This window comes from Nerophis ophidion, linkage group LG17 (genome assembly GCF_033978795.1).
Source record: "Nerophis ophidion isolate RoL-2023_Sa linkage group LG17, RoL_Noph_v1.0, whole genome shotgun sequence".
In the NCBI taxonomy this organism is placed as follows: Eukaryota; Metazoa; Chordata; class Actinopteri; order Syngnathiformes; family Syngnathidae; genus Nerophis; species Nerophis ophidion.
In genome coordinates, this window is record NC_084627.1 from 16,028,524 (window position 1) to 16,051,370 (window position 22,847).

At 38.6% G+C, this 22,847-nt stretch overlaps 1 protein-coding gene across 2 annotated transcripts in view; it reads right to left on the minus strand.

The window, feature by feature from the left end:
- Window positions 1-22,847, minus strand: part of LOC133536148 (astrotactin-2-like) — a 747,946-nt gene that overhangs the window by 337,785 nt on the left and 387,314 nt on the right. Inside the window, exons 8-10 of one of the 2 annotated variants that reach the window (XM_061876407.1) lie at window positions 12,284-12,368; window positions 7,180-7,254; window positions 924-1,049 (exon numbers count right to left, since the gene is read on the minus strand). In XM_061876407.1, coding sequence (XP_061732391.1) covers window positions 924-1,049; window positions 7,180-7,254; window positions 12,284-12,368 — 286 coding nt within the window. Of the gene's footprint in view, window positions 1-923; window positions 1,062-7,179; window positions 7,255-12,283; window positions 12,369-22,847 lie in introns of both variants that reach the window. The other variant, XM_061876406.1, reaches the window with a different exon arrangement.

Sequence of the window (22,847 nt, forward strand, 5' to 3'; positions counted from 1 at the left end):
ATTCATCTTAATCAGGAAAAATTCCATAAATTATTTTTTTTAATTTTTTCAAAAAGATTCGAATCAGCTAGTTTTTGGTTTAATTTTTTTCGGTTGAATTTTAAATAGTCGTAATTGAAGATAAACAATGTCTCAAAATTTAATTTTCATTTTTTTCGTGTTTTCTCCTCTTTTAAACCGTTCAATTAAGTGTTTTTTTTTTTTTATCATTTATTCTCTACAAAAAACCTTCCGTAAAAGGAAAAAAAAATGTACGACGGAAAGACAGACAGAAATACCCATTTTTTTAATATATATATTTATATAGATTTATTTATTAAAGGTAAATTGAGCAAATTGGCTATTTCTGGCAATGTATTTAAGTGTGTATCAAACTGGTAGCCCTTCGCATTAATCAGTACCAAAGAAGTAGCTCTTGGTTTCAAAAAGGTTGGTGACCCCTGATGTAGATAATGGGTTTCACTCTATAAAGCGCTTTGAGTCTAGAGAAAAGTGCTATATACACTAAAAAATTACTTTTGTCTTTTGCATTTTATTTGACATTTGTGTCTATTCAACCATTTACAACTGTGCCATTGATGTAAAAACAAAATAGGAAAATAAGAACATAATGATTTCTTATACCGAACAATTTAAATCTTAGGAATTTGACAAAAGACTTCAAAGAAAATATGATCCAAGAGTTGGGCAGCTTGGCTCAGGTGGAATAATGTTTGGTTGCGTGTTCAATACTCAGTCCCCCTTTGACCATGTCATAATATATTTGACCAATATTCTGGATCCCCAGTTGCTCCAGATTATTTATTTTTGGTTCCTATGGTCTTTTACCTTTCCCAGTGGTATCAATGATGAGATACCAACATAGCGATACAAACAGGGTGACAAAAGACAAACAAAAATATGCGATCTAGCGTCCAACTGACCTGACCTCCCCTGGATCTTCGATCACCAGCACGTCGGTCTTGCAGCTGGCGATGGGGTTGATGGACAGCTCCACCGGCGGCACCACAAAGCTCTTGCTGACCGGCAGCCACAAGCCTTGACCCAGACTGTAGAGTGATCTGCGTTAGCACAATCACGAGACGTACATTTTCAAGCAAACCACTTTGGACGGACATGAACGTGCAAACAAACGAACACCCCGGAGTGCGGAGAACGTTTGGTTCAAATTGCAGAGGGCATAAAGCTGGCGGACTTTTTTAGCACGTGCGTTTTTATGTGCCTTGCCATGTGGGCGACAGCACTGCGTTTAATTAAAGCTGAAAATGTTCAACATTTTACTGTCAGCTATTTAAATGTATTTTTGCTTGCCAAAATTAAGCGACACGCCAGCATATCTGAATAGAATTCAGCCCTGAGCGACTTTCAAAGGTTTCTTGTTAACTTTTCAATTTTCCAGGTGGAATCTCTCTTGCCAACACATTTTTTTCTTCTTAGCTCCAAGCATCCCGGAAGAAGACACGGCGGGTTCCTTCCAAAGCTCCCTATCTGTGAAACCAAATCCCCATTGCAATTAAGCTCCTCTTTTTCGACTAAACAAGCAGTGTGGTCTTTTCCGCCCCTTCTTTACCCTTCATACAATACATCAGCTACATTTATCGTATTGGCACGGATGCAAGACAACCGTGGATAAAAGACACAACTCACCTTTTGCAATTGTTTCAAATAATATGTATCACTTGGGGAGAAATTGTCTGGCGCCACTTCTTGGTTTAAATTTAAAACAACACACCATTCAACATAGACACACACCCGTTGTTGTTGTTGACTTTGGACAGACTGGCGGCTGCAAGAACACCAAGGCCGCGGAACATAGACACACACACACATGCATCCACTACAAATATACGCCACACACACATACCCCGGCCCCCATCCCACGCCTTGGATGGCTTGAATCCCTTAGGGGTGAAGGACGGCTGGGCAGCGCTTGAAGAGCTGCTGCCTGCCGCCGTAGCCCCCACTCCCTCCCCTCTGTTGCAAGTCTTGAGTTGTATGTTGTAATATCAATTCCAGATTGTATTTTTTTACTCAACCTCTGCCACTGTCTACCTTTTTCTCATCTTTTATGGGGCGCCTTTTAGCGACCCATCAGTGTTCCTGTTCTGCAACCCTGAACACTGTTTGTTTGTCTAATCTTGTACAGGCGGGTTGGCGCAGAAAACAAAGTTTCATTGTACTTGTGCAATGACAATAAAGACCATTCAAAATCTATACTTACATTTTATTGGTATAAACTACTCTTATATTTGGGGCAATGTCGTAAACCATTTGATCCATTAATTTTTTGTTGATGGTTTGGGATAGAGGCCGGAATATTAATTATTAGACATTATAGACAATTGTATGCTTATATATTTTCTTTTTTGTTTAGGTATTAGTTGGTTGATTAATACTTTAGGTAAATTAAAACCAACTATATATACTATAGCAGTCATGTGCCATCTATTGGCACGGCAAATAATCACTTGGTTAAAGTACAGTGTTTTATGTTCCAATTTTCAAACAGTTTTAGTTATACTTTGATGAATACTTAGGCTTGGAGATCCATAAGGATGTGAATATTACAAAAATTCACAGTTTGATTTGATTGTGATTCTCGGGTTGACAGTTCGGTTCAGAATTGATTCTCAGTTCAAACCGTGTCTCCAATATAAAATTTGGTATACAAATTCTAATAATTAAAAATATTTGGAAAAAAAATACATAAAAAATAATATATATATATATATATATATATATATATATATATATATATATATATTAGATCAATCCAACTGTTGACCTGTGATCAATCATGATTAATCACAGGTTATTATTTATTTGCATAGATAACATTTGCTTAAAAAAATACCTCAATATTTGGATACAAATACAATTTGTATACGTATACATACATTTTTTATTTTTTTTTCCCAAGATGGCGCTGCTGTAGTGGCTGCTGTAGGCAGGAGCTCTGTGCTCTTGTATCATCCTTTTGTGTTTCCCTCTTGTTTTCATGTGTTATTATATTTTTTTGCATTTTGGTCCGGGACCCTTTGGGACTGTGTGACAAGGGGTGTCACTTTCGTGACCTCTGTGGTGCTTTTTTTGTGGACTTCTGAATCTGCCTCCCGGGAGCCTTTTGGCCATGGAGACCAGCTGCTGGGTGTCTGCTACACCAGAGTCTGTTTGGAGGGACTGGAGGAGATGCGGATGAGGGGACAGGGCTGCGGAGCTGGCACTGAGCGCTGGGACGGAGAGGCTCCGCGGTGTCTTGGCTGGGTGAGCAGGTGTCGGACACCTCAGTCACCTTGGACGTATCCTCGCTCATCCATGCGGACTGGACACTGGCCGAGAGTGGAGTCGGCTGTCTTGGTTGCTTTGTTGGGTCTGCTCCTGTCTCTGGCCATGCTCCCTCCACCCCAGCGGACGATGGCGTGGAACACCGCAGAGGCCACCACAGTATATATGTTTCTTTTACTTTTTATTCATAGCTGTATGTAGAAGTGTCTGGTTGTATCTGCTGCTTTAATGTCTTTAATGTCCTCTGTGTTCTTTGATGTTTGATGTTTCCCTCTTACACACATGTAAGAGGGATGTGTACTATGGCTATGAGTTGTTCTTTTCCCTTTGCCTCTGTCTGCACCCCCACTCCAGGGCCTAGGCTAAGACCGATTTTTTATTTTATTTTAATCTTCTATTTTTTTCTTCCCCCCCCCCCACCCCTTGTTTACCTGTATGTCATCTTTTTTTTTTTTTTTGTAAAGAGCGCTGGGACCCGGCAGACCCGTCAGCGATCCTGTTCTGTCTCCCTGTAATGTTTGTCTGATCTTGAATGGGATTGTGCTGAAAATTGTAATTTTCCTGAAGGAACTCTCCTGACGGAATAAATAAAGTACTATCTAATCTAATCTGATATACATATTTTATTTTTGTATTTTTATTATTATTTTTTAATAACTTTTAGAAAATCATGTTGAATTGATTTAGAACCTGAATACATAATAATCTTAAATTTGATGTGGATCCATTTTTTTCAGCCCCCCTAATATTGCACATTGCGTATTATACAATATTTTAGTTCATACACACAATATGTATTTTTTGACAGTGACCTGATTTTTTGGCTTTACTAAATTTGCTGCTTCTGAAAAATATGTTTTACATATTTTTAATTTATTTTTTAAACCAAAAATAATAATACAAGCTTTCTGTTGGAAAGTCTATTAAATGTGCTCTCCGAATGTTTATAATTTACTTTAAAAAGTCTAGAATTGAATATCCATCCATTTATATTTAAAATTGTATGAAAATATGTCTAATATTCTCCAAACTTGATAACTATGTAGTTAAAAAAAATAAACCCACAATAGAATAAATATTACAGTACTACTAATTAACAGCTATTACAATTGAATACAAGCTTAAAAAAACAATCGATCATATCGTGCTTCAAAGTTTACTGCTCAAACATACTGCAAAATAATTTTTTTTATTAAGCATATTGAACAATTTTTTTAAATGAGGCATTTTCAAGCATTACAAAAGATAAATGATATCCACATATCAATACTACAGTATGTACAGGCCAGCAGATAAGACCATAGCTAAAGTCAAGATATGTCTCAGTTTCTATTATTAGGTCTAATTTATTGAATTAAAGGAGTGTATAAATTACTATGTGGGTGTTATTTCATGTGACAATCATTGGTACTTTAACTTGAGCTTTAATTTCTAGAGATGTTTATTTCATGTAAAACAAAACATGTTTAGATGATGGTAAAAAGGTGTCTCATGTCTACCTCAGAAAATATTAAATTTATTTAGGAATTTATGAATAATTCCTACTATGCACAAATTTGTTTACCACAGTCATGTCTGGAACAATTAACGGTGATAAACGAGGGATTAAATATCCTATAGCACAGGGGTCGGGAACCTTTTTGGCTGAGACAGCCATGAAAGCTAAATATTTAAAGGGGAACATTATCACCAGACCTATGTAAGCGTCAATATATACCTTGATGGTGCAGTAAAAAGACCATATATTTTTTTAACCGATTTCCAAACTCTAAATGGGTGAATTTTGGCGAATTAAACACCTTTCTGTTTATCGCTCATGTGGTGATGATGTCAGAACGTGACGTCTCCGAGGTAATACACCCGCCATTTTCATTTTCACAAACACCGGGTCTCAGCTCTGTTATTTTCCGTTTTTTCGACTATTTTTTGGAACCTTGGAGATATCGTGCCTCGTCTGTGTGTTGTCGGAGGGTGTAACAACTCTAACAGGGAGGGATTCAAGTTGCACCACTGGCCCGAAGATGCGAAAGTGTCTGCCGCCAGACCCCCATTGAATGTGCCAGAGTGTCTCCACATTTTACCGGCGATGACAGACATGGCACAGAGATGTATGGATAACCTGCAGATGCATTTGCAACGATAAAGTCAACGAAATCACAAAGGTGAGTTTTGTTGATGTTGACTTATGTGCTAATCAGACATATTTGGTTGCGGCGTGACTGCCAGCTAATCCATGCTAACATGCTACGCTAATCGATGCTAACATGCTATTTACCGGCGGTGCTAAGGCAGACATGGCACAGAAATGTATGGATAACCTGCAGATGCATTTGCAAGGATAAAGTCAAGAAAATCACAAAGGTGAGTTTTGTTGATGTTGACTGCCAGATAATCGATGCTAAAATGCTACGCTAATTGATGCTAACATGCTATTTACCGGCGGTGCTAAAGCAGACATGGCACAGAGATGTATGGATAACCTGCAGATACATTTGCAACTATATTACGTTTCCTTCCACCCACATTTAATGCGAAAAAAAACACTTACCAATCGAAGGATTTAAGTTGCTCCAGTGTCAAGAGATGCCAAAACTCCTGATCGTTTGGTCCGCACATTTTACCGGCGATGCTAACGCAGCTATTCGGCCATGCTATGGCTATGAATAGCGTCAATAGCTATTCGCTCAATAGCTTCAGTTTCTTCTTCAGTACATTTTTAATACTCCAACCATCCGTTTCAATACATGCGTAATCTTTTGAATCGCTTAAACCGCTGAAATCCGAGTCTGAATCCGAGCTATTGTCGCTATATCTTGCTGCGGTATTCGCCGTTGTTTGTTTACATTGGCAGCACTGTATGACGTCACGGGGAAATGGATTGTCGCATCGCAAATAGCGAAAATCAAGCACTTTAAAGCTTTTTTTTAGGGATATTCCGGGACCGGTAAAATATTGAAAAAAAGTTCTAAAAATAAAACTAGCCACTGGGAACTGATTTTTATTGTTTTTAACAATTTTGAAATTGTGATAATGTTCCCCTTTAAAAATGTATTTCAATGAGAGCCCAAAAATATTTTTTTAACACTGACTACAACTAAATGCATGCATTTTTAAGTACGACCAACATATTTAGAGAACAATAAGTCTCTTGTTCTTTTTGATAACATTGTTATTCTGAAGCTAACAGATAAGAAATAAATAAACTTCTTACCATGAATGCGACTTCTAGAAAACGGATGAATGGATTAAAATGCATGAGAATGTTTTACATTTTGAATATTATTTTTAACACTGTGAATACAGCTGAGATAGGCTGCAGCATCCCCTACCACCCGAACGGGACAAGCGGTGGTAAATGGATGGATGGATGGATTACCAGCGGAATTATTCATTACTTATCGTGTTAAGCAATGTCAGCTAAGATTTATCAGAGAGCCAGATGCAGTCATCAAAAGAGCCACATCTGGCTCGAGAGCCACAGGTTCCCTACCCCTGCTATAGCACAATGAAAAGTAAATATTCATAAATAATGCAATTTTTATGGGTTTGCTTGAATCAAAATGTGTCTTTCACTTTAAAAACGATCCCATCTTACATGGGAAGTCAACCAAAAATTGCAGTAAAAGCATTCGAAGGAGTCCATCCAGGACCAGGCCTTAGGCTATTTCTCCACAGAAAGGGCCCGTAGGGAGACAGACGCTCGGACTATAACCAAGCAGGAGTTGCATTATCCTCTCCATCCATCTGTGTCTGTGTTTCTCCGCAGGCATCCTTATGCTCCATCACCCTCACAAACACATGCCAAAAAAAAACAACACGACTGGGAGGACGGGGTCAACCGAGGTCATGCTCGCAAACTCGAGATGCTCCAGAAGTAAAAAAGAAAGAACTCACCTGAAGATCCTCTCTGGGGCTTGTTCTCCGGTAACTAGGTCGTAGCCTTTCTCCAGGTTAGCGTACGGCCAAGGCCTTCGCAGAAGAAGAAAATAGTAACATCATCATTCAATTGCACTACGAGTACATACAGTAGTCCTTGTCGAAATTGTGATTGCAGCTCAATGAGAAAATGCATGGGGCTTGGATTAGCATCTATCACAGATCTTCCCTACAAAAGAAAAGAATGGATCTGTGGCTGGACGGGGTCCAGCGGATGACAGGTGGAGGTGAATAACAATGTGACACATTAAACAATGTCAGAGCGAGCTGCATTTTATCTCTCTACTACTCATTTTCTAAAGACCTCGTTGTTACTTAGTCCCTCGATTCACTCTTTCCCTGTACAGCACTTTCCTTTAGTCCTTTAATCCTACTACAAACTCCCTATACTGGCTGGGCATTTTTAACAAAGCACTTTTTTTTAATAGTTTCTGGGTCGGGCGCGGTGGACACTAGCAAATAACAGCTGGGGTCTCTAATTACAGCCTGTTTTAGCAATCATAACTGCGGCTGTAGGCAAACCCAATATATAGTTTATGATCATGGTATCTGCACTTAAAACATCATAAGTGGTTAGCATCCAGCAACTTTCTCTTGCTTTGCATGTACAAACGTGTACTTAAATTATTATTATTATTATTAATTATTTACTCAATACATTTCCATTGAAATTAAATATCTATTTTGGTAATTATTTTGCCCAGGTTTGGTATTGGCCATTTAGTTAAATGTGCTAGTCTTGTATTTATACTGCAATCATTGTACTTACTTACACACTGTTTGATTCTCACATGCATACAGTGGGGCAAAAAAATATTTAATCCGCCACCGATTGTGCAAGTTCTCCCACTTAAAATGATGACAGAGGTCTGTAATTTTCATCATAGGTACACTTCAACTGTGAGACAGAATGTGAAAAAAAAAATCCAGGAATTCCCATTGTAGGAATTTTGAATAATTTATTTGTAAATTATGGTGGAAATGATGTTTCCACCCCACTGCTTCACAGTAGGTTTGGTGTTCTTGGGATGCAACTCAGTATTCTTCTTCCTCAAAACAAGTTCAGTTTATACCAAAGAGTTCTATTTTGATTTCATCTGACCACATGACATTCTCCCAATCCTCTGCTGTATCATCCATGTATCCATTTCGGTATAAAGTCAACTCGTCGTGTTTGGAGGAAGAAGAATACTGAGTTGGGGATGGCGTGGCGCAGTGGAAGCGTGGCCGTGCGCAACCCGAGGGTCACTGGTTCAAATCCCACCTAGTACCAACCTTGTCACGTCTGTTGTGTCCTGACCAAGACACTTCACCCTTGCTCCTGATGGGTGCTGGTTGGCGCCTTGCATGGCAGCTCCCTCCATCAGTGTGTGAATGTGTGTGTGAATGGGTAAAAGTGCTTTGAGTACCTTGAAGGTAGAAAAGCGCTATACAAGTACAACCCATTTAGTTGCATCCCAAGAACACCATACCTACTGTGAAGCATGGGGGTGGAAACATCCTTTTTTGGGGCTGTTTTTCTGCTAAGGGGACAGGACGATTGATCCGTGTTAAGGAAAGAATGAATGGGGCCATGTATCGTGAGATTTTGAGCCAAAACCTCCTTCCATCAGTGAGAGCTTTGAATGGTTGACCAAATACTTATTTTCCACCATAATTTAAAAATAAATTATTTAAAATTCCTACAATGTGAATTCCTGGATTTTTTTTTCACATTCTGTCTCTCACAGTTGAAGTGTACCTATGATGAAAATTACAGACCTCCGTCATCATTTTAAGTGGGAGAACTTGCACAATCGGTGGCTGACTAAATACTTTTTTGCCCCACTGTATATGTTGTTGTTTCCATTACCAGATTTGGAGGTGTTCAAATTGCAATGTAAAATCACTAATTGTAATGAATAGCGTATCTCCCTGAGATCGGTAGGTTGTGAGTGTCAGGACGAGGACTTTGGTGCGATTTGTTTTCCCGTGGTGCAAAGCAACTGAAACAGACATGACGTGAAGGTAATGACATCTTTTAATTAATCTATCAAAAAGTGAAAACAAAATGCGCTCACAGCGGAGGTACAAAACTTGGCTAAGAAAACAAAAACTATTACTATAACGTAAACTATTGACATGAAAACATGAAGTAAACGACTCACTAAACTGTGGCTTTAATAAACAAAAAAAACTTACTGTACGTGGAAAGAAAAAAGCAACATGGACAGAGTACTCAGAGTGTCAAGAGTGCAGAACATGAATGTGTTGTCGCCAGGCTGACTGCCTGGCAACTACAGGCTTAAATAGTGGTGACGTGATTAACAACAGGTGAGTGAGTCCAAATGAATCAGGTGCGTGACATGAGGACAGGTGAAAACTAATGGGTTGTCATGGAAACAAAACAGCGAGTAAAAAAACAGGAACTGACAAAATCCAAAAACCAAACAGAACATAGCCAAACTAAACATGATCACCAACATGAGGTCAAATCCCGACCGAGTCATACCAAATACTCTAAAAATGGGACCCATTACCTCCCTGTTTGGCACTAAGCATCAATGGTTGGAATTGGGGGTTAAATCACCAAAAATGATTCCCGGGGGCGCTGCCACCGTTGCTGATCACTGATCCCCTCACCTCCCAGGGGGTGATCAAGGGTGATGGGTCAAATGCAGAAAATAATTTTGCCACACCTAGTGTGTGTGTGACAATCATTGGTACTTTAAGTTAACGTATTATTGGCAAATCCAATGTGAATTAGCATTATCTAGGCCATTTTCAAAAATGAAGCCTTATTGTACTTCGGAGAGCCCTTTTCTTGCTGTGTTGTGATGCAAAATTTGTAACATTACCTAGAGTCCATTCTGAGTACTTGACTTCCTTTTTCACCGCTAAGTATTTGAGCTGAGTTTGCAACCTTATGTGGAACAACCCTTATTGAAATATGGTACCATTTGATTTAAAGTAAATCGATACTCTGTGGTACAGACAAAATTTGGCCGGTACCTATATGCACAAAAGATTGTACCGTATTTTCCGGACCATAGGACGCATCAGATTATAAGGTGCAATGCCGATGAATGGTCTATTTTTGTTCTGTTTTCATATTGAAGGCGCACCAGATTATAGGGCATATTAAAGTAGTCATATTATTATGATTTTTTTTCTAAATGGAAAACACTTCCTTGTGGTCTACATAACATGTAATGGTGGTTCTTTGGTCAAAATGTTGCATGGATTATGTTTTACGGATCATCTTCAAGCTGCTTTCTGACAGTTGCGGCGTAGCGTGCAAGGACGGGAGTGGAAGAAGTGTCAAAAGATGGAGCTAACTATTTTAATGACATTCAGACTTTACTTAAATCAATGACGGAGCAGCATCTCCTCATCCGCCGGAAATGCGTCCATTGAAAAACCGTCCGACCGGAACTCTCTAATAACTAAAGTTCTTTGGGTGAATAATGTAAACTCATTACACCGGTATGTTTTAGCGCTTTCATGGCGAGTTTACTGACAGATATAAGTAAGAACTTTACAGTACTTTATATTAGAAATGGCAACAGCGGAAGATGAATGTACCATAACAAGAAGATGGAGAAAAAGACAAAGCTTATCGACTACGCTGTCGGCACGGACTACAAAGGCAGACCCTTGCAATTTTTTAGGAATAATGCAGATCCCAAATACAGTTGAGCAGATACCAGAAGGTAAGATAAGTCACTTTTGCATAATATTGGGAAACAAAACGGCAGATAATAGGTATTATCTTATATACACACCACAATAATACTTGTATGTTTAACGCATCGACAATAATTCAAGCGGTGCGGCTTCATAGCTTGCCAAAGACATACTAAAACATGTTGATAGATTTTTGAGTGTCGTGTGTAATGTTCTATATTTTCAATGGAACGTTTAACATGTTGGTGTTGTTTACTTGAGAACTGTCATACTGCAGCCAACACTTATCTCTTATGTTTGACTGCCATCTACTGGTCACACTTATCATTACACCATTTCCCAAATGAAATAGCTTTGAGGTCGGTAAGCCCAACCAAACGTATTCCTTACCGGGTTATAAGGCGCACTGTCGAGTTTTGAGAAATAAAAATAATAATAATAATAATAATAAGTGTGCGTTATAGTCCGGAAAATACGATAGTTACTGTTTATAGGTGTGTGAAAAGTTAATAAGTGAAGTGAAGTGAATTATATTTATATAGCGCTTTTCTCTAGTGACTCAAAGCACTTTACATAGTGAAACCCAATATCTAAGTTACATTTAAAGCAGTGTGGGTGGCACTGGGAGCAGGTGGGTAAAGTTTCTTGCCCAAGGACACAACGGCAGGGACTAAGATGGTGGAAGTGGGAATCGAACCTGCAACCCCCAAGTTGCTGGCACGGCCACTATACCAACCGAGCTATACCACCCCAAAATGAATTATAAAAATTTTTACTGTTTACTTTTAACACAATAATCTTGAGATCAACTTCAGATCTATCTGTCAATTATAAGTTTTATTGTTGTTTATGTTTTTTGTTTGTTCATTTTAGGCCCTTCTTTAAAAATACAGCTCAGTTGTTTATATGGCAAACACAAAATATGCAACATTTTCCCCAAAAAATATCTCAAAGTGGAAAATTTAACGTGACGTAATTGGAGCCTTGAATAGGTCAATAATTCATATTGACATTGATTTTGATTCATTATTATTTTTTAAAGCAAGAAACAGCCTGCATGGCAGCTTTGTGTTATTAGAGTAAACATTGCAACATTTTTACAGTGTATGGAGGGTTAATACAGATATAAAACACATATAATAATCATGTAAATCATCAAACAAATAGCGTCTCTGCTTCACGAAAATGCACCCACCACGGTGGGATCTGAAACGCAACTCCCGCAATAATTGAGGGGCTGGAACTAACCAAAAGGACAAAATTCCCAAGAACCATCAACATGAAAGTATGACCGCAATTTATGATGAATATTGGATGCTCACACAGTTTAAAGACCAGCCTGTGAACGTGTGTGTAAGGTCATCAAATGCGTTTCCACGTGCAAGACAGAACGTACCCTTCATTCTGACCCCAGTCACTGCGAACACAGAGGTGTTTATGGACAGGATCCGGGGAATAGCCGTCATGACAGCTGCATTCTCCTGAGATAGAGAGGGAAAAAAAGACATTTATTGTCAGAAGCTGAATAAATTACCATTTAGAACAGTGCTACTTAATCCTCAAGCTTGTTTTGCACAAAAAGAAATTCAGTCTGTGCACACTGGAACTATCCATTTGACCAAGCTCCAGAGTGCTTAGATCAGGGGTCACCAACGCGGTCCGTAAGGACCAGATGAGTAGCCCGCTGGCCTGTTCTAAAAATAGCTCAAATAGCAGCACTTACCAGTGAGCTGCCTCTATTTTTTACATTTCATTTATTTACTAGCAATCTGGTCTCGCTTCGCTTGACATTTTTAATTCTAAGAGACACAAAACTCTTATGGAATTTGAAAATCCAAGAAAATATTTTAAAGACTTGGTCTTCACTTGTTTAAATAAATGCATTTATTTTTTTTACTTTGCTTCTTATAACTTTCAGAAAGACAATTTTAGAGAAAAAAATACAACCTTAAAAATGATTTTAGGATTTTTAAACACATATACCTTTTTACCTTTTAAATTCCTTCCTATTCTTTCCTGACAATTTAAGATCAATGTTCAAGTATTTTTTTTATTGTAAAGAATAATAAATACATTTTTAATTCAATTAATTTTAGCTTCTTTTTTTTCGCCGAAGAATATTTGTGAAATAAATATTCAAACTTATTATGATTAAAATAATAAATAAAAAAAATATTCTGGCAAATCTAGAAAATCCGTAGGATCAAATTTAAATCTTATTTCAACGCTTTTGAATTTAATTTAAAAATTTTGTTCTGGAAAATCCAGAATAAATAACGATTTGTCTTTGTTAGAAATATAGCTTGGTCCAATGTGTTATACATTATAAAAAAGTGCATATTGGATTTTAACCTATTTAAAACATCAACATTTTTAAATTAATCTTAATCAGGAAAAATTATTAATGATGTCCCATAAATTATTTTTTTAATTTTTTCAAAAAGATTCCAATGAGCTAGTTTTTCCCTTCATTTTTTTCGGTTGAATTTTGAATTTTAAAGAGTCGAAATTGAAGATAAACTATGTTTCAAAATTTCATTTTCATTTTTTTCGTGTTTTCTCCTTTTATAAAAAGTTCAATTAACTGTTTTTTTCATTTTTTATGCAATTCTTTAGTAAGAAAATTGAAGTCATTAGAAAGGAGATTAAATACAATGCGTCCCAGCTACAACAGGGTTCTATTAACACTGACACGATTGTATATACGGCGGATACTGCCCTCCAAAATAGTTTCTCTCGTTTTGAGGAAATAACATTAGAGGAATTGTTACAACGTGTAAATGGAATAAAACAAACAACATGTTTACTTGACCCTCTTCCTGGGAAACTGATCAAGGAGCTCTTTGTATTATTAGGTCCATCAGTGCTAAATATTATAAACTTATCACTTTCCTCGGGCACTGTTCCCCTAGCATTCAAAAAAGCGGTTATTCATCCTCTTCTTAAAAGACCTAACCTCGATCCTGACCTCATGGTAAACTACCGACCGGTGTCTCACCTTCCCTTTATTTCAAAAATCCTCGAAAAAATTGTTGCGGAGCAGTTAAATGAACACTTAGCGTCTAACAATCTATGTGAAACCTTTCAATCCGGTTTCAGGGCAAATCACTCGACGGAGACAGCCCTCGCAAAAATGACTAATGATCTATTGCTAACGATGGATTCTGATGCGTCATCTATGTTGCTGCTCCTCGATCTTAGCGCTGCTTTCGATACCGTCGATCATAATATTTTATTAGAACGTATCAAAACACGAATCGGTATGTCAGACTTAGCCCTGTCTTGGTTTAACTCTTATCTTACTGATAGGATGCAGTGTGTCTCTCATAACAATGTGACCTCGGACTACGTTAAGGTAACGTGTGGAGTTCCCCAGGGTTCGGTCCTTGGCCCTGCACTCTTCAGCATCTACATGCTGCCGCTAGGTGACATCATACGCAAATACGGTGTTAGCTTTCACTGTTATGCTGATGACACCCAACTCTACATGCCCCTAAAGCTGACCAACACGCCGGATTGTAGTCAGCTGGAGGCGTGTCTTAATGAAATTAAACAATGGATGTCCGCTAACTTTTTGCAACTCAACGCCAAAAAAACGGAAATGCTGATTATCGGTCCTGCTAGACACCGAACTCTATTTAATAATACAACTCTAACATTTGACAATTAAACAAGGCAACACGTTAAAGAATCTGGGTGTTATCTTCGACCCAACTCTCTCCTTTGAGGCACACATTAAAAGCGTTACTAAAACGGCCTTCTTTCATCTCCGTAATATCGCTAAAATTCGCTCCATTCTGTCCACTAAAGACGCTGAGATCATTATCCATGCGTTTGTTACGTCTCGCCTCGACTACTGTAACGTGTTATTTTCGGGTCTCCCCATGTCTAGCATTAAAAGATTACAGTTGGTACAAAATGCGGCTGCTAGACTTTTGACAAGAACAAGAAAGTTTGATCACATTACGCCTGTACTGGCTCACCTGCACTGGCTTCCTGTGCACTTAAGATGTGACTTTAAGGTTTTACTACTTACGTATAAAATACTACACGGTCTAGCTCCATCCTATCTTGCCGATTGTATTGTACCATATGTCCCGGCAAGAAATCTGCGTTCAAAGGACTCCGGCTTGTTAGTGATTCCCAAAGCCCAAAAAAAGTCTGCGGGCTATAGAGCGTTTTCCGTTCGGGCTCCAGTACTCTGGAATGCCCTCCCGGTAACAGTTCGAGATACCACCTCAGTAGAAGCATTTAAGTCTCACCTTAAAACTCATTTGTATACTGTAGCCTTTAAATAGACTCCCTTTTTAGACCAGTTGATCTGCTGTTTCTTTTCTTTTTCTTCTATGTCCCACTCTCCCCTGTGGAGGGGGTCCGGTCCGATCCGGTGGCCATGTACTGCTTGCCTGTGTATCGGCTGGGGACATCTCTGCGCTGCTGTTCCGCCTCCGCTTGGGATGGTTTCCTGGTGGCCCCGCTGTGAACGGGACTCTCTCTGCTGAGTTGGACCCGCTTTGGACTGGACTCTTGCGACTGTGTTGTGGATTGAACTTTCACAGTATCATGTTAGACCCGCTCGACATCCATTGCTTTCCTCCTCTCTAAGGTTCTCATAGTCATTATTGTCACCGACGTCCCACTAGGTCATTATTGTCACCGATGTCCCACTGGGTGTGAGTTTTCCTTGCCCTTATGTGGGCCTACCGAGGATGTCGTGGTGGTTTGTGCAGCCCTTTGAGACACTAGTGATTTAGGGCTATATAAGTAAACATTGATTGATTGATTGATTGATCATTTATTCCCTCCAAAAAACCTTCCGTAAAAGGAAAACAATTCGACGACGGATCGAAAGACAGAAATACAAATTTTTTTTATACATATATAGTGAAGTGAAGTGAATTATATTTATATAGCGCTTTTCTCTAGTGACTCAAAGCGCTTTACATAGTGAAACCCAATATCTAAGTTACATTTAAACCAGTGTGGGTGGCACTGGGAGCAGGTGGGTAAAGTTTCTTGCCCAAGGACACAACGGCAGTGACTAGGATGGCGGAAGCGGGAATCGAACCTGCAACCCTCAAGTTGCTGGCACGGCCACTCTACCAACCGAGCTATGCCGCCCTAGATTTATTTATTAAAGGTAAATTAAGCAAATTGGCTATTTCTGGCAATTTATTTAAGTGTGTATCAAACTGGTAGCCCTTCGCATTAATCAGTACCCAAGATGTAGCTCTTGGTTTCAAAAAGGTTGGTGACCCCTGGCTTAGATTAATTGTTTGGGTTTTTTAAGCAAATTATTATAATTGTGACAAACGCAAAAAAGTGCCTGCGTTGTATTTTTTTTTTTTTTTTTTTTTTTTTTTTTTCTAAGCAGACTACAATGAATTTATAATGCATTTTAGGTAGATGGCACTTGTGAAGCCTTAGGTAAGATTTCATAGAAACCCTAGACTGATAAATAGTGATGACCGCTCCCACTTGGCCCCTTTTTCTGAAAACCACAACTGCGGGAAAAAGAAAAAAAAAAAGAAAATGTGTCATGGCCACGCAGGCAACACCATTCACATTTTATCACCTGCTGTTTAATAATTTACTGGCTAAGTTTATAGGCCCTCCACTGGCTTCCTCCGGGGGGGATGTGGCAGCCATAGGATGAGGCTAAAGAGCCGCAACAAATATTCCGATTGCCCTTTGTGCGGTAAATGGTGCCTGGTTGAAAAGCAACAGAAGTAGCAATAAAAGCTACGGCAGGATAATAGTAGCACCCAAGACAATAGTTCAGGTGATGACAGATAGCTGGTAGTGTTATTTGTGTTTGGAGCATCTAGTGTTTCCCTGAAAAAACACACTCATTGACTTTAAAGTGTAATAATTATGTAAATGGTTACCATATTTTTTCTGACTATAAACCGCTGCTTTTTTCCTACGCTTATAACCTGCGGCTTATAAAACAGTGTGGCTATTTTATTGGAGCATCTAGTTTTTCCTTGAAAAACACACTCATTGACTTTAAAGTGTAATAATTATGTAAATGGTTACCATATTTTTTCTGACTATAAACCGCTGCTTTTTTCCTACGCTTATAACCTGCGGCTTATAAAACAGTGTGGCTATTTTATTGGAGCATCTAGTTTTTCCTTGAAAAACACACTCATTGACTTTAAAGTGTAATAATTATGTAAACGGTTACCATATTTTTTCTGACTATAAACCGCTGCTTTTTTCCTACGCTTATAACCTGCGGCTTATAAAACAGTGTGGCTATTTTATTGGAGCATCTAGTTTTTCCTTGAAAAACACACTCATTGACTTTAAAGTGTAATAATTATGTAAACGGTTACCATATTTTTTCTGACTATAAGCCGCTGCTTCTTTCCTACGCTTATAACCTGCGGCTTATAAAACAGTGTGGCTGTTTTATTGGAGCATCTAGTTTTTCCCTGAAAAAACACACTCATTGACTTTAAAGTGTAATAATTATGTAAATGGTTACCATATTTTTTCTGACTATAAACCGCTGCTTTTTTCCTACGCTTATAACCTGCGGCTTATAAAACAGTGTGGCTATTTTATTGGAGCATCTAGTTTTTCCCTGAAAAAACACACTCATTGACTTTAAAGTGTAATAATTATGTAAATGGTTACCATATTTTTTCTGACTATAAACCGCTGCTTTTTTCCTACGCTTATAACCTGCGGCTTATAAAACAGTGTGGCTATTTTATTGGAGCATCTAGTTTTTCCTTGAAAAACACACTCATTGACTTTAAAGTGTAATAATTATGTAAACGGTTACCATATTTTTTCTGACTATAAACCGCTGCTTTTTTCCTACGCTTATAACCTGCGGCTTATAAAACAGTGTGGCTATTTTATTGGAGCATCTAGTTTTTCCTTGAAAAACACACTCATTGACTTTAAAGTGTAATAATTATGTAAACGGTTACCATATTTTTTCTGACTATAAGCCGCTGCTTCTTTCCTACGCTTATAACCTGCGGCTTATAAAACAGTGTGGCTGTTTTATTGGAGCATCTAGTTTTTCCCTGAAAAAACACACTCATTGACTTTAAAGTGTAATAATTATGTAAATGGTTACCATATTTTTTCTGACTATAAACCGCTGCTTTTTTCCTACGCTTATAACCTGCGGCTTATAAAACAGTGTGGCTATTTTATTGGAGCGTCTAGTTTTTCCCTGAAAAAACACACTCATTGACTTTAAAGTGTAATAATTATGTAAATGGTTACCATATTTTTTCTGACTATAAACCGCTGCTTTTTTCCTACGCTTATAACCTGCGGCTTATAAAACAGTGTGGCTATTTTATTGGAGCATCTAGTTTTTCCCTGAAAAAACACACTCATTGACTTTAAAGTGTAATAATTATGTAAATGGTTACCACAGGGACGGCGTGGCGCAGTGGGAGAGTGGCCGTGCGCAACCCGAGGGTCACTGGTTCAAATCCCACCTAGAACCAACCTCGTCACGTCCGTTGTGTCCTGAGCAAGACACTTCACCCTTGCTCCTGATGCGTGCTAGTTGGCGCCTTGCATGGCAGCTCCCTCCATCAGTGTGTGAATGGGTAAATGTGGAAGTAGTGTCAAAGCGCTTTGAGTACCTTCAAGGTAGAAAAGCGCTATACAAGTACAACCCATTTATCATTTATCATTTATATTTTTTCTGACTATAAACCGCTGCTTTTTTCCTACGCTTATAACCTGCGGCTTATAAAACAGTGTGGCTATTTTATTGGAGCATCTAGTTTTTCCTTGAAAAAACACACTCATTGACTTTAAAGTGTAATAATTATGTAAATGGTTACCATATTTTTTCTGACTAAAAGCCGCTGCTTTTTTCCTACGCTTATAACCTGCGGCTTATAAAACAGTGTGGCTATTTTATTGGAGCATCTAGTTTTTCCTTGAAAAACACACTCATTGACTTTAAAGTGTAATAATTATGTAAATGGTTACCATATTTTTTCTGACTATAAACCTCTGCTTTTTTCCTACGCTTATAACCTGCGGCTTATAAAACAGCGTGGTTATTTTATTGGAGCATCTAGTTTTTCCCTGAAAAAACACACTCATTGACTTTAAAGTGTAATAATTATGTAAATGGTTACCATATTTTTTCTGACTATAAACCGCTGCTTTTTTCCTACGCTTATAACCTGTGGCTTATAAAACAGTGTGGCTATTTTATTGGAGCATCTAGTTTTTCCCTGAAAAAACACACTCATTGACTTTAAAGTGTAATAATTATGTAAATGGTTACCATTTTTTTTCTGACTATAAACCGCTGCTTTTTTCCTACACTTATAACCTGCGGCTTATGAAACAGTGTGGCTATTTTATGAGATTGTTCTTCGCTATGAGCCACAAAGTTTTGTGTTCAACAAATACTTTACAACACTGAAAAGGTGTGTTGTTTGCGCTGCGATGCCATCTGTTGGACGAGTTTGCTTACTGCAGGTTCTACCGGTTGAAAATGTATTTTCGGTTTCATCCCTTGAATGGGAAGTGCAACCGTCCATAGCGTTTCTGCTCGAAAGGATTCTTCTTTCATCACTCCCCTGGAACGCCATTGACTGCAGTTCAGTTTTAATGACCTGAAGGTATACAATATGTACTCAGTGTAATAATTAATACTCTATTCAAATGTGCCAATGTAAACATATACCATGTTTTTTTCTGCATATACGCCGCTGCTTTTTTCCTACGCTTATAACCTGCGGCTTATAAAACAGTGTGGCTATTTTATTGGAGCATCTAGTTTTTCCTTGAAAAACACACTCATTGACTTTAAAGTGTAATAATTATGTAAACGGTTACCATATTTTTTCTGACTATAAGCCGCTGCTTCTTTCCTACGCTTATAACCTGCGGCTTATAAAACAGTGTGGCTATTTTATTGGAGCATCTAGTTTTTCCCTGAAAAAACACACTCATTGACTTTAAAGTGTAATAATTATGTAAATGGTTACCATATTTTTTCTGACTACAAGCCGCTGCTTTTTTCCTACGCTTATAACCTGCGGCTTATAAAACAGTGTGGCTATTTTATTGGAGCATCTAGTTTTTCCCTGAAAAAACACACTCATTGACTTTAAAGTGTAATAATTATGTAAATGGTTACCATATTTTTTCTGACTATAAGCAGCTGCTTCTTTCCTACGCTTATAACCTGCGGCTTATAAAACAGTGTGGCTATTTTATGAGATTGTTCTTCGCTATGAGCCACAAAGTTTTGTGTTCAACAAATACTTTACAACACTGAAAAGGTGTGTTGTTTGGGCTATGATGCCATCTGTTGGACGAGTTTGCTTACTGCAGGTTCTGCCGGTTGAAAATGTATTTTCGGTTTCATCCCTTGAATGGGAAGTGCAACCGTCCATAGCGTTCCTGCTTGAAGGGATTCTTCATTCATCACTCCCCTGGAAGGCCATTGACTGCAGTTCAGTTTTAATGACCTGAAGGTATACAATATGTACTCAGTGTAATAATGAATACTCTGTTCAAATGTGCCAATGTAAACATATACCGTATTTTTTTCTGAATATACGCCGCTGCTTTTTTCCTACGCTTTATAACCTGCGGCTCATAAAACGGTGTGGTTATTTTATTGGATTGTTCTCCGCTATAAGCCACAAAGTTTTGTGTTCAACAAATACATTACAATGCAGCTTCTGCTGGTTGAAAATATATTTTCGGTTTCATCCCTTGAATGGGAAGTGCAACCGTCCATAGCGTTCCTGCTCGAAGGGATTCTTCATTCATCACTCCCCTGGAATCCAAATTGACTGCAGTTCAGTTTTAATGACCTGAAAGTATACAGTATATACTCTGAATACATTTTTTTAAGTGAATTATATTTATATAGCGCTTTTCTCTAGTGACTCAAAGCACTTTACATAGAGAAACCCAATATCTAAGTTCCATTTAAACCAGTGCAAGTGGCACTGGGAGCAGGTGGGTATAGTGTCTTGCCCAAGGACACAACTGCAATGACAAGTATGGCGGAAACAGGGATCAAACCTGGATCCCTCAAGTCGCTAGCACAGCCACTCTACCAACCGAGTTATACCGGCCCTTTTTTGGATGTTGGATTCCTTGTCCAAATGGATAATGGAAATATTTTTTTAATTGTGACAGACTTTTGTTTATTAGCTCTGCACTTATTTCACAACTTATCTCCACCTGAAAGATATCGATTCACTCCTCCAGAAAAAACTAAATCCACATCAGTTACGAGTAGGCGAAGACATTATTTATAATTAGGAAAACAAAAGAAGCAAGAAGATGGTCGCATCTTTACCAGGATACTTATGATGATGGATGCCGTAATACATTTCTCCTTAGTAGGCTGTTAAACCGCTGGATAGGATGAATTGGCAAATAATGGGGAACCGCAAAGTAATATAATGATAACTCCAGTCATTATGTTATTAGGGCGACATCATCAACGGAACGCACACTGAGTTCTGCATTTAATTGCCAGCGCCTGCTCTGGGATGATGAACTAATTATACTGTATGCTTCAAGTAATGATATCGGCGCACCCATTTTTAACATGGGCACAGCTTTTAAAATGTTATACATGTTTAGAACATTCTGAAGCAAAGCTAAAAAAAAAAAAAAGCCGAAAAAAGACTACTCATGCGCTAATGGCTTAAAAAGTAAAGTAAATACTCCAATTATAACCAGTGCGTTTATTTCTCCAAACTGCAAAGAGGAAGCAGGGGATAATTTAAGTCTCACCTTAAAACTCATCTGTATACTCTAGCCTTTAAATAGACCTCCTTTTTAGACCAGTTGATCTGCCGCTTCTTTTCTTTCTCCTATGTCCCTCCCTCCCTTGTGGAGGGGGTCCGGTCCGATGACCATGGATGAAGTACCGGCTGTCCAGAGTCGAGACCCAGGATGGACCGCTCGTCGGGACCCAGGATGGACCGCTCGCCTGTATCGGTTGGGGACATCTCTACGCTGCTGATCCGCTTGAGATGGTTTCCTGTGGACGGGACTCTCGCTGCTGTCTTGGATCCGCTTGAACTGAACTCTCGCGGCTGTGTTGGAGCCACTATGGATTGAACTTTCACAGTATCATGTTAGACCCGCTCGACATCCATTGCTTTCGGTCCCCTAGAGGGGGGGGGGTTGCCCACATCTGAGGTCCTCTCCAAGGTTTCTCATAGTCAGCATTGTCACTGGCGTCCCACTGGATGTGAATTCTCCCTGCCCACTGGTTGTGAGTTTTCCTTGCCCTTTTGTGGGTTCTTCCGAGGATGTTGTAGTCGTAATGATTTGTGCAGTCCTTTGAGACATTTGTGATTTGGGGCTATATAAATAAACATTGATTGATTGAAACATTGAATTACATAGAGGCTTTAAAACTCATATTGTATTTCATAATTGGAATATTTAATCATGACAATGTTAAAAAAACAAAAAACAAAAACCAAAGTCTTAAAAAACAAAAGAAAAGAAAAAAAAATGTTTTTATTTATTTTTGTCCTGTTAAGCTTCTCAGGCAAATCATATAGTTGATGTAGATGCTCATATCGTCTGTTCGGATTTACTTTACAAAAGAGAAGTGTAGGATACTTCTCTTGTTGCCTTAATTGTATTTGAATTCATTAAATGTATCAATATTATAATTTGGTGCTACACTAAAGTCTGAAAAAGCTGCAACGCTTTGTACTGCCTCTGCCTCTGTCAGTACGTCTCTGCAGCACCCAGTATCGTCCCACCCACACAACCATCTGATTGGTTACACGCAGAGCGGTAACAGCCAATCAGCAGTGTGTATTCAGAGCGCATGGAGTCAGTGCTCAAGGCAGAGGCAGGCAGAGAGGAGAGTTGGTTCGGGTTAGCAGAAAGGTGTTGAGCAGGTGAGCAAAATGAAGCGGACTCTCCCCAAATTATAGTAAACACCTCCCAGTCAACAACTAGTAACA